Below are 12,908 nucleotides of genomic sequence, written 5' to 3' on the forward strand. Positions count from 1 at the left end.
CAGCGACCCCAAAAGGGACAAGCGGTAGAAAATGGATTAATGGATAATTAGATTTATATCACGCTTTTCTATTGTTAGATACTCAAAGCGCTCACAGAGATAATTGTATTCATAACATATATATTTCATTACTAAATCTATATTTATACATTTCATAATTTTGTTCATAATATTGATATATTTTTATCCCGTATCCACTGTATTAAGTATTCGTAATATTTATATATTTTATTATTGTCATAAAATATATATATTTCATTATTCTATTCATATTTATATATTTCAAAATTGTATTCATAATACATATTTTATTACTAAATCTATTTTTTTTTTACAGTGGGGCAAAAAAGTATTTAGTCAGCCACCGATTGTGCAAGTTCTCCCACTTAAAATGATGACAGAGGTCTGTAATTTTCATCATAGGTACACTTTAACTGTGAGAGACAGAATGTGAGAAAAAAATCCAGGAATTCACATTGTAGGAATTTTAAAGAATTTATTTGTAAATTATGGTGGAAAATAAGTATTTGGTCAACCATTCAAAGCTTTCACTGATGGAAGGAAGTTTTGGCTCAAAATCTCACGATACATGGCCCCATTCATTCTTTCCTTAACACGGATCAATCGTCCTGTCCCCTTAGCAGAAAAACAGCCCCAAAGCATGTTCCACCCCCATGCTTCACAGTAGGTGTGGTGTTCTTGGGATGCAACTCAGTATTCTTCTTCTTCCAAACACGACGAGTTGAGTTTATACCGAAATGGATACATGGATGATACAGCAGAGGATTGGGAGAATGTCATGTGGTCAGATGAAACCAAAATAGAACTTTTTGGTAGGAACTCAACTCGTCGTGTTTGGAGGAAGAAGAATACTGAGTTGCATCCCAAGAATACCAATCCAATCCAATCCACTTTATTTATATAGCACATTTAAACAACAATAACGTTACCAAAGTGCTGCACAGCCATGTTAAAAACAATTGTAAAAATAAATAAATAAATAAAATAAAATAAAAAAAGTATATATATATATATATAATGCTCCACCAAAGACTGAATAAAAACAAAAAATAAATAAATATAAAACCAATAAAAACAATATAAAAACAAATATGATTAAAAACTATTTTAAAGGGTAAAATCAATTAAAACAGTAAAATAGAAATCAAAGTGTATAAAAAACACAGAGGACAACAGAGGACAGAGAACCACACAACTCATGTAGTGTTAAAAGCCAAAGAATAAAAGTGGGTCTTAAGACGAGACTTAAAACACTCCACTGTGGAAGCAGTTTGAACATGGAGCGGCAGAGTGTTCTAGAGCTTAGGGCCGACCACAGAGAAGGCCCTGTCTCCCCTGGTCTTAAGTCTGGTCTTGGGCACCACGAGCTGGAACTGGCTCTCGGACCTCAGAGCGCGCGCAGGGATGTACATTTGGATGAGGTCCGAGATATATTGAGGTGCCAGCCCATGTAAAGATTCAAAAACAAACAGCAATGTTTTAAAATCAATTCTAAAATGAACAGGGAGCCAGTGCAAACTCTGAAGAATTGGGGTTATATGCTGACGTTTCCTGGCCCCTGTTAAAAGTCGTGCTGCCGCGTTCTGGACTAACTGCAACCGGGAGAGAGCTTTTTGGCTAATGCCAGCACAAAGTGCATTGCAGTAGTCCAGGTTGACTTGAAATAAAAGCATGCACGACTTGTTCAAACCACCATACCTACTGTGAAGCATGGGGGTGGAAACATCATGCTTTGGGGCTGTTTTTCTGCTAAGGGGACAGGACGATTGATCCGTGTTAAGGAAAGAATGAATGGGGCCATGTATCGTGAGATTTTCAGCCAAAACCTCCTTCCATCAGTGAGAGCTTTGAATGGTTGACCAAATACTTATTTTCCACCATAATTTACAAATAAATTCTTTAAAATTCCTACAATGTGAATTCCTGGATTTTTTTTCTTCCCATTGTCTCTCACAGTTGAAGTGTACCTATGATGAAAATTACAGACCTCTGTCATCATTTTAAGTGGGAAAACTTGCACAATCGATGGCTGACTAAATACTTTTTGGTCCCACTGTATGTTTCTTTACTTAATTTATATTTATATATTTCATAATGTTGTTCATAATATTTATATCTTTTTTTTTACTGCATCCATAATATTTATATATTTCATTATTGTATTCAAAGTAATTATGCATTTGATTATTGTATCTATATTATTATGATATTGCACGAGCGTATCCATAATATTTGTATATTTCATGATTCCAGCCGTACACAGCATGTATAATATGTGACCATGTGCTGCTGCCAGCTGTGTGTGTGAGTGTTGTGGCGTCACCTGTGTCTCCCGAGCAGGCGCATCCTGGAGGCGGTCAAGCGCAACAAGCTGACAGGTCACTTCCTGTGGGTGGGCTCTGACAGCTGGGGCTCCAAGATCTCACCTGTGTTGCAGCAGGAGCGCGCGGCTGAGGGCGCCGTCACCATCCTCCCCAAGAGGGCGTCGGTGGACGGTCACAACCTTTTTACTCCTCAAGCACACTTGTCACCTTTTTACTTCACCGCCTCTTTTTCCACCTCATCTTTTTCTCTTCTGTCTTTTTCTTTTCCACTGTCTTTCATTTATCATGTGGTTTTACACAATGTTGTGTTGCACAATGTTGTTTTACACAATGTTGTGTTACACTGTTATTTTGCACAATGTTGTTATACACAATGTTGTTCCACACAATGTTGTTTTACACAATGTAGTGTTGCACAATGTTGTTTTACACAATGTTTTTTACAATACGTTGTGTAACACAATGTTGTTTTGCACAATGTTGTTTTACACAATGTTGTTCCACAAAATGTTGTTTTGCACAATGCTGTTTTACACAATGTTGTGTTAAAAATGTTCTACACAATGTTGTTTTGCACAACGTTGTTTTACACAATATTGTCTTACACAATGTTGTATTGCACAATGTTGTTTTACACAATGTTGTATTGCACAATGTTGTTTTACACAATGTTGTTCCACCCAATGTTGTTTTACACGATGTTGTGTTACACAATGTTGTTTTACACAATGTTGTGTGACACAATGTTGTTTTACACAATGTTGCTTTACACAATGTTGCTTTACAGCATGTTGTTTTACACAATGTTGCTTTACAGCATGTTGTTTTACACAATGTTGTGTTGCACAATGTTGTTTTACACAATGTTGTTTCATACAATGATGTTTTACACAATGTAGTGTTACACAATGTTATGCTACACAATGTTGTTTTACACAATATTGTGTTACACTATGTTATTTTGCACAATGTTGTGTTACACAATGTTGTTTCACACAATGTTGTGTTACACAATGTTGTTTTACACAATGTTGTTCTACACAATGTAGTGTTACACAATGTAGTGTTACACAATGTTGTTTTACGGAATGGTGTTCCATAAAATGTTGTTCTGCACTATGTTGTTTTACACAATGTTGTGTTAAAAAATGTTCTACACAATGTTGTTCTACACAATGTTGTTTTGCACAATGTTGTTAGACAATGTTGTGTTACACAATGTTGTTTCACACAATGTTGTGTTACACAATGTTGTTTTACACAATGTTGTTCCACACAATGTTGTTTTACACAATGTTGTTTTACACAATGTTGTGTTGCACAATGTTGTTTTACACAATGTTGTTTCATACAATGATGTTTTACACAATGTAGTGTTACACAATGTTATGCTACACAATGTTGTTTTACACAATATTGTGTTACACTATGTTATTTTGCACAATGTTGTGTTACACAATGTTGTTTTACACAATGTTGTGTTGCACAATGTTGTTTTACACAATGTTGTTTCATACAATGATGTTTTACACAATGTAGTGTTACACAATGTTATGCTACACAATGTTGTTTTACACAATATTGTGTTACACTATGTTATTTTGCACAATGTTGTGTTACACAATGTTGTTTCACACAATGTTGTGTTACACAATGTTGTTTTACACAATGTTGTTCTACACAATGTAGTGTTACACAATGTAGTGTTACACAATGTTGTTTTACGGAATGGTGTTCCATAAAATGTTGTTCTGCACAATGTTGTTTTACACAATGTTGTGTTAAAAAATGTTCTACACAATGTTGTTCTACACAATGTTGTTTTGCACAATGTTGTTAGACAATGTTGTGTTACACAATGTTGTTTCACACAATGTTGTGTTACACAATGTTGTTTTACACAATGTTGTTCCACACAATGTTGTTTTACACAATGTAGTGTTGCACAATGTTGTTTTACACAATGTTGTTTAACACAATGTTGTTTTACACAATGTTGCTTTACACAATGTTGTTTTACACAATGTTGTTTCATACAATGATGTTTTACACAATGTAGTGTTACACAATGTTATGCTACACAATGTTGTCCTACATAATGTTGTTTTACACAATGTTGTTTTACACAATATTGTGTTACACTATGTTATTTTGCACAATGTTGTGTTACACAATTTTGTTTCACACAATGTTGTGTTACACAATGTTGTTTTACACAATGTTGTTCTACACAATGTTGTGTTACACAATGTTGTTTTACACAATGTTGTTTTACGCAATGGTGTTCCATAAAATGTTGTTCTACACAATGTTGTTCTACACAATGTTGTTTTGCACAATGTTGTTACACAATGTTGTGTTACACAATGTTGTTTCACACAATGTTGTGTTACACAATGTTGTTTTACACAATGTTGTTTTACACAATGTTTTTTACACAACGTTGTGTTACACAATGTTTTTTACACAATGTTGTTTTACACAATGTTGTTCCACACAATGTTGTTTTACACAATGTTGTTTTACACAATGTTTTTACACAACGTTGTGTTACACAATGTTGTTTCACACAATGTTGTGTTGCACAATGTTGTTTTACACAATGTTGTGTTACACAATGTTGTTTTACACAATGTTGTGTTACACAATGTTTTTTACACAACATTGTTTTACACAATGGTTTTTCACACAATGTTGTGTTGCACAATGTTGTTTTACACAATGTTGTGTTACACAATGTTGTTTTACACAATGCTGTTCCACACAATGTTGTTTTACACAATGTAGTGTTACACAATGTTGTTTTACACAATGTTTTTTACACAATGTTGTTTTACACAATATTTTTCACACAACGTTGTGTTACACAATGTTGTTTCACACAATGTTGTGTTGCACAGTGTTGTTTTACACAATGTTGTGTTACACAATGTTGTTTTACACAATGTTTTTTACACAACGTTGTTTTACACAATGGTTTTTCACACAATGTTGTTTCACACAATGCTGTTTTACACAATGTTGTATTACACAATGTTGTTTTACACAATGTTGTTTCACACAATGCTGTTTTACACAGTGTTGTGTCACACAATGTTGTTTTACACAATGCTGTTTCACACAATGTTGTTTCACACAAGGCTGTTTCACACAATGTTGTGTTGCACAATGTTGTAGTACAGAATGTTGTTTTACACAATTTTGTTTCACACAATGTTGTTTCACACAATGTTATGTTACAGAATGTTGTTATACACAATGTTGTGTTACACGATGTTGTTTTACACAATGTTGTGTTGCACAATGTTGTGTTAAACAATGTTGTTACACAATGTTTTTTACTCAATGTTGTTTCACACAATGTTGTGTCACACAATGTTGTTTTACACAATGTTGTGTTACACAATGTTTTTACACAATGTTGTTTCACACAATGTTGTTTTACACACTAGTGTTTTACACACTCTTGTGTTACACACTGCTGTGTTACACAATGTTGTTTTACACAAAGTTATGTTACACAATGTTGTGTTACATAATGTTGATTTACACAATGATGTGTTACACAATATTGTTTTACACAGTGTTGTGTTACACAATGTTGATTTACACAATGATGTGTTACACAATATTGTTTTACACAGTGTTGTGTTACACAATGATGTGTTACACAATATTGTTTTACACAATTTTGTGTAACACAATGTTGATTTACACAATGTTGTCTTGCACCTGAAATATTTTAACCTTTTTCCCCCTGCAGCCTTTGATCGCTACTTCAAGAGCCGCTCGCTGGCCAACAACCGCAGGAACGTTTGGTTCGCCGAGTTCTGGGAGGAGAACTTTGCCTGCAAGTTGGGGACGCACGGCAAGAAGAGCGGCGGCGTGAAGAAGTGCACAGGTGTCCTTTGTAGGCTAAACAAGCAGGAGATTTGGATTTTATCCAAAATCGACCAATCAAGTTCTTTGCTTCCATACGAACGAAAGTGCTGGCTAATTGCTAGTTAGCTTCATGCTAACATCCTAACATCGAGCAACGCAGTCCCGATGACAAATAAATGTCCCAAAGCAACATGTAACACACAACGACGTGAAGAGAAATAGCACAATGCCATACTTAGTTATGCAATAACGTATCACACCAAACGGCACAATGCAAAACCCTGCAAAGCCAAATGCCGCAACGCTAAACGTCCCAACGCAAAACAACGCAACGTTAAGCGGCGCAACACGAAACAACGAAACGCTGCAACGCGATACAGTGTAACACTAAACACTGTAATGCAAACGCCACTACGCTAGACGCCGCAAAGCAAAACACGCAACTCAAAACGCAGCAACGCGAAACGCCGCAACACGAAGCGATGTAATGCAAAACACCAAAACGCAGAACGGCGCAATGCAAAACGGCACAACGCAAAACGCCGCAACGCAAAACGCCGCGAAGCAAAACACAAAACACCGTGACACAAAACGCCGCAACGCAAAACTATGTAAGGTTAAACGCCGCAACGCAAAACGCCGCAAAGCAAAACGCTGCAAAGCAAAACGCTGCAAAGCAAAACGTGCAACTCAAAACGGCGCAAAGCAAAACACCGCAACGCAAAACGCCACAACGCAAAACGCCGCAACACAAAAGGCCGCAACGCAAAAGGCCGCAACGCAAAATGCCGCAAGGCAAAACACCGCAACGCAAAACGCCGCAATGCAAAACGCCGCAACGCAAAACGCCGCAACGCAAAACTATGTAACGTAAAACGCCGCAACGCAAAACGCCACAAAGCAAAACGCCGCAAAGCAAAACGCCGCAACGCAAAACGCCGCAAAGCAAAACGTTTTGCGCAAGGCAAAAGGCGCAACTCAAAACGGCGCAACGCAAAACGGCGCAAGGCAAAATGCCGCAACGCAAAACGCCACAATGCAAAATGCCGCAATGCAAAATGCCGCAACGCAAAATGCCACAACGCAAAACGCCGCAACGCAAAACAACTTAGCGCAAAACACTAAACTCTGTGACGCAAAACGCCGCAACGCAAAACGCAGCAAAGCAAAAATCCACAACACTATAAGGCTTAACGCTAAACTCTGCAACGCTAAATGGCGCAATGCTAAACGCCACAACGCGAAACGCTGCAACATGATATGGCTTAACGCTAAACTCTGCAACGCAAAACGCCGCAACGCAAAACGCCGCAACGCAAAACGCCGCAACGCAAAACACAAAACACCGTGACACAAAACGCCGCAACGCAAAACTACGTAACGTTAAACGCCGCAATGCAAAACGCCGCAAAGCAAAACGCCGCAAAGCAAAACGGCGCAAAGCAAAACGCGCAACTCAAAACGCCGCAAAGCAAAACGCCGCAACGCAAAATGCCGCAACTCAAAACGCCGCAACGCAAAAGGCCACAACGCAAAAGGCCACAACGCAAAATGCCGCAAGGCAAAACACCGCAACGCAAAACGCCGCAATGCAAAACACCGCAACGCAAAACTATGTAACGTAAAACGCCGCAACGCAAAACGCCACAAAGCAAAACGCCGCAATGCAAAAGGTGCAAGGCAAAACGTTTTGCGCAAGGCAAAAGGCGCAATTCAAAACGGCGCAACGCAAAACGGCGCAAGGCAAAAGGCCACAACGCAAAAGGCCGCGACGCAAAATGCCGCAAGGCAAAACACCGCAATGCAAAACGCCGCAATGCAAAACGCCGCTACGCAAAACTATGTAACGTAAAACGCTGCAACGCAAAACGCCACAAAGCAAAACACCGCAAAGCAAAACGCCGCAACGCAAAACGCGCAAGGCAAAACGTTTTGCGCAAGGTAACAGGCGCAACTCAAAACGGCGCAACTCAAAACGGCGCAACGCAAAACGGCGCAACGCAAAACGGCGCAACGCAAAACGGCGCAAGGCAAAAGGCCGCAACGCAAAATGCCGCAACGCAAAATGTCGCAACGCAAAATGCCGCAACGCAAAACAACGTAGCGCAAAACACTAAATGCCGCAACGCAAAACGCAGCAAAGCAAAAATCCGCAACACTATAAGGCTTAACGCTAAACTCCACAACGCTAAATGGCGCAATGCTAAACGCCACAACGCGAAACGCTGCAACATGATATGGCTTAGCGCTAAACTCTGCAACGCCAAGCGCCGCAATACAAAACGGCAGAACGCAAAACGGCCCAACAGCAAACGTAACGCCACAACGCAAAACGCTGCAACGCAATATGGCTTCACGCTAAACTCTGCAACGTGAAACGCCGCAATACAAAGCGGCGGAATGCAAAACTCTGCAACAGAAAATGTAACGCCACAATGCAAAACGAAATAATGTCAAAGGGCGCAAAGCTAAACGCTGCAACACAATTTGGCTTCACGATAAACTCTGCAACGCGAAGCGCCGCAATACAAAACGCTGCAACGCGAAACACCAAAACACCGAAAAGCGATTCACCGTAAAGCGATGCGGCGTTTAGCGTTGCGATGTTTAGCATTGTGCCGTTTTGCATTGTGGTGTTTGGCGTTACAGCGTGTTGTGTGGCACCATAATGCCGACACACAAAACAGCCAAACACTGCAACGCCAAACGTTGTGATGCCAAACGCCACAATGCAAAATGCCGCTACGCAAAACCCCACCAAGCAATACACCGCAACACAAAACGGCAGAAAGCAAAACGGCCCAACACCGCAATATGTAGGCGGTGGTGTCATGTGACGTGTGCCGCAGGTCTGGAGAAGGTGGGCCGGGAGTCCTCGTACGAGCAGGAAGGCAAGGTGCAGTTCGTGATGGACGCCGTCTTCGCCATGGCACACGCCCTGCATGACGTGCAGCGTCAGCTGTGCGCGGGTCACATGGGCGTCTGCGACCGCATGACCAACATGGACGGCAAGGAGCTGCTGGCCGCCATCCGACACGTCAACTTCAACGGTAAGGTCCTTCTATCCCACATCAGTGTGTCCCATCCTTATTTTCCACATCAATGTGTCCCCATCCCTGTATCCCACATCAGTGTGTCCCCATTCTTGTATCCCACATCAGTGTGTCCCCATTCTTGTATCCCACATCAGTGTGTCCCCATTCTTGTATCCCACATCAGTGTGTTCCATCTTTATTTCCCACATCAATGTGTCACTATCCTTGTACCCCACATCAGTGTGTCCCCATTCCTGCATCCCACATCAATGTGTTGCCATCCTTGTATCCCACATCAGTATGACCCATTCTTGTATCCCACATCAGTTTGTCCCCATCCTTGTATCCCATATCAATGTGACCCCATCCTTGCATCCCACATGAGTGTGTCCCCATCTCTGCATCCCACATCAATGTGTCCCCATCCTTGTATCCCACATCAGTGTGTCCCCATCCTTGTGTCCCACATCAGTGTGAACCCATCCTTGTATCCCACATCATTGGTGTTTCCCCATCCCTGTACTCCACATCAGTGTTTCCCCATCCTTGTACCCCACATCAGTGTGTCCACATCCTTGTATCCCACATTAGTGTGTCCCCATCCTTGTATCCCACATCATTGGTGTTCCCCATCCCTGTATTCCACATCAGTGTTTCCCCATCCTTGTACCCCACATCAGGGTGTCTTCATCCTTGTATCCCACATCTGTGTGTCCCCATCTTTGTATCCCACATCGATGTGTCCTCATCCCTGTATCTCACATAAATGTGTCCCCATTCTTGTATCGCATATCAGTGTGTACCCATCCTTATTTCCCACATCAATGTGTCCCTATCCTTGTATTCCACATCAGTGTCCTCATCCTTGTATCCCAGATCAGTGTGACCCCATCCTTGTATCTCACATTAGTGTGTCCCCATCCTTGTATCCCACAACAGTGTGTCCCCATCCTTGTATCCCACATCAGTGTGACCCCATCCGTGCATCCCTAATTAGTTTGTCCCCATCCTTGTATCCCACATCAGTGTGTCCCCATCCCTGTGTCCCAAATCAATGTTTCCCCATCCTTGTATCCCACATTGGTGTGTCCCCATCTCTCCATCCCACATCCGTATGTACCCATCCTTGTATCCCACATCAGTTTGTCCCCATTCCTGCATGCCACATCAATGTGTCCCTATCCTTGTTTTTCCCACATCAGTGGTTCCCCATCGTTGTTTCCTACATCAATGTGTCCCTATCCTTGTATCCCACATCAGTGTGACCCCATCCTTGTATCCCACATCAGTTTGTCCCCATTCCTGCATGCCACATCAATGTGTCCCTATCCTTGTTTTTCCCACATCAGTGGTTCCCCATCGTTGTTTCCTACATCAATGTGTCCCTATCCTTGTATCCCACATCAGTGTGACCCCATCCTTGTATCCCACATTAGTGTGTCCCCATCCTTGTATCCCACATCAGTGTGTCCCCATCCTTGTATACCACAGCAGTGTGTCCCCATCGCCTCATCCCACATCACTGTGTCCCCATCTCTGCATCCCACATCACTGTGTCCTCATCCTTGTATCCCACATCACTGTGTCCCCATCCTTGTACCCCACATTGGCATGTCCCCATCCTTGTATCCCACATCAGTGTGTCTCCATCATTGTATCCCACATCAGTGTGTCCCCATCCTTGCCCTATCCTTGTATCCCACATCGGTGTGTCCCCATCCTTCTATCCCACATCAGTGTGTTCCCATCCTCGTATCCCACATCTGTGTGTCCCCATCCTAGAATCCCACATCTGTGTGTTCCATCCTTGTATCCCACGTCGGTGTCCCCCCATCGCCGCATCCCACGCCTGACGGATGCCCGTCCAAGCATGCACGCACACATTAGTGCACGTGACGCACACATTAGCGCACGTGAGGCAAGGCGCGCTCGCTGGAGACGTGACATCCATCAAACGTCGACACAAATCAAAGCGTCTCTTGTTGTTCGCTCCAGTTAAGGCGGCGTTTACCCACAATGCTTTGGAACAAACGTGGCCTACAGAGGAGCCAGGCGGGAGGGTGGGGTGGTGGGTGGGGGTGTCGTCGCTAATTCAACCGTGTGCTCATTTCCAGAGCGGCGTGGGGAACATTTAGTGCTACTGTTAGCGCGCTCGCCGCTGAGGCCGTCCCATGGCACAAGGTTGTAGTGGGCAGAACGCTGACTGGGCGTCTTTGTCTTACTGCTAACAAGACACCTGCGGGGACAGGACGCCTTTCACATCACATCTCTGGTGTGTGTGTGTGTGTGTGTGTGTGTGTTTGTGTGTGTGTGTGTGTGTGTGTGTGTGTGTGTGTGTGTGTGTGTGAGTGTGAGTGCGCAGGGGGGCACAGTGCACAGTGAGGGGGACGGGGGGTGGGGGGGAGCACGTGAGACGGGACTAGAAATAGCAAAGTGCTGAACAAAGCAGGAAGCAAAGCTTGTTATGCTGCAAAATATCAAAGACAGGCTGGGATGCTGAGGCTGAGCGTCGTCATGGTAACGCCAACAGGGATGCCAGAAGCTGTGACTTTGTTCATTCTTTTTACAATATTAAACAGTATACATTTTTTTTTACATTATTTTTACAGTATGTTTTACAGTTGTTTTTCACAGTATTCTTCATGTAATATTTACAGTATTTTCACGGTATATTTTTACAGTATCTTACAGTATAGTTTATAGGTTTTTTTTAAACATTATTTTTACCGTATATATCACAGTGGTTTTTTTAACAGTATTTTTGTGTAATATTTACAGTATTTTCACAGTATATTTTTACAGTATTTAAAAAATTTACAGTATATTTTTACAGTATGTTACAGTATATTTTACAGGTGGTTTTACATTATTTGTACTGTATATTTTACAGTTGTTTTTATAGTATTTTACAGTGTTTGATATAATTTTTACAGTATTTTCACAGTATGTTTTTACAGTATTTAAAAACATTTACAGTATATGTTTACAGTATTTTATTGTTTTTTTACAATATATTTTTGCAGCATTTTAGAGTATTTTTAATTTATTTGTTTTACATCATTTTTTACAATATATTTTTCCAGAGTTTTTTTATAGGTTTCCTTTACAGTATTTCTACAGTATATTTTTTTACAGTATTCTTACAATTTGTAAAAAAAAGTTAACTTTTTTTACAGTATATTTTTACAGTTCATTTTGGCAGTTTTTACAGTATTTTAAATAGTATTTTTACGGTATATTTTTGCATGTTTTTTTTTTATTCTTTTTTTTTTAAACATAATTTTTCACAGTATATTTTTACAGTTTTTTTTTTACGGGTTTCTTTTACAGTGTTTTTAAAGTATTGAAAAAAATGTATACAGTATTTCTACAGTGTATTTTTTTACAGTATTTTTACAATTTGTAAAATAAATGTTTACTTTATTACAGTATATTTGTACAGTTTTTACAGTATTTTTAAAAATATTTTTACAGTATATTTTGCATTGTTTTTTTTATTCTTTTTTTCAAACATAATTTTTTACAGTATATTTTTACAGGTTTTTTACAGGTTTCTTTTACAGTATTTTTAAAGTATTTTTTAAAATAATTTATACAGTATTCCTACAGTGTATTTTTACAGTATTTGTACAATTTGTAAAACAAT

General features: G+C 40.3%; 1 protein-coding gene across 2 annotated transcripts in view; it reads left to right on the plus strand.

Moving 5' to 3' along the window:
- LOC133549175 (metabotropic glutamate receptor 8-like) overlaps positions 1 to 12,908 on the plus strand; it is a 93,604-nt gene that overhangs the window by 64,357 nt on the left and 16,339 nt on the right. For both annotated transcript variants that reach the window (XM_061894347.1, XM_061894348.1), the window contains exons 5-7: positions 2,362 to 2,516; positions 6,109 to 6,246; positions 9,077 to 9,277. In XM_061894347.1, the coding sequence (XP_061750331.1) occupies positions 2,362 to 2,516; positions 6,109 to 6,246; positions 9,077 to 9,277 (494 nt within the window). The remainder of the gene's footprint in view (positions 1 to 2,361; positions 2,517 to 6,108; positions 6,247 to 9,076; positions 9,278 to 12,908) is intronic.

This window comes from Nerophis ophidion, linkage group LG03, assembly GCF_033978795.1.
Source record: "Nerophis ophidion isolate RoL-2023_Sa linkage group LG03, RoL_Noph_v1.0, whole genome shotgun sequence".
NCBI classification, from domain to species: Eukaryota; Metazoa; Chordata; class Actinopteri; order Syngnathiformes; family Syngnathidae; genus Nerophis; species Nerophis ophidion.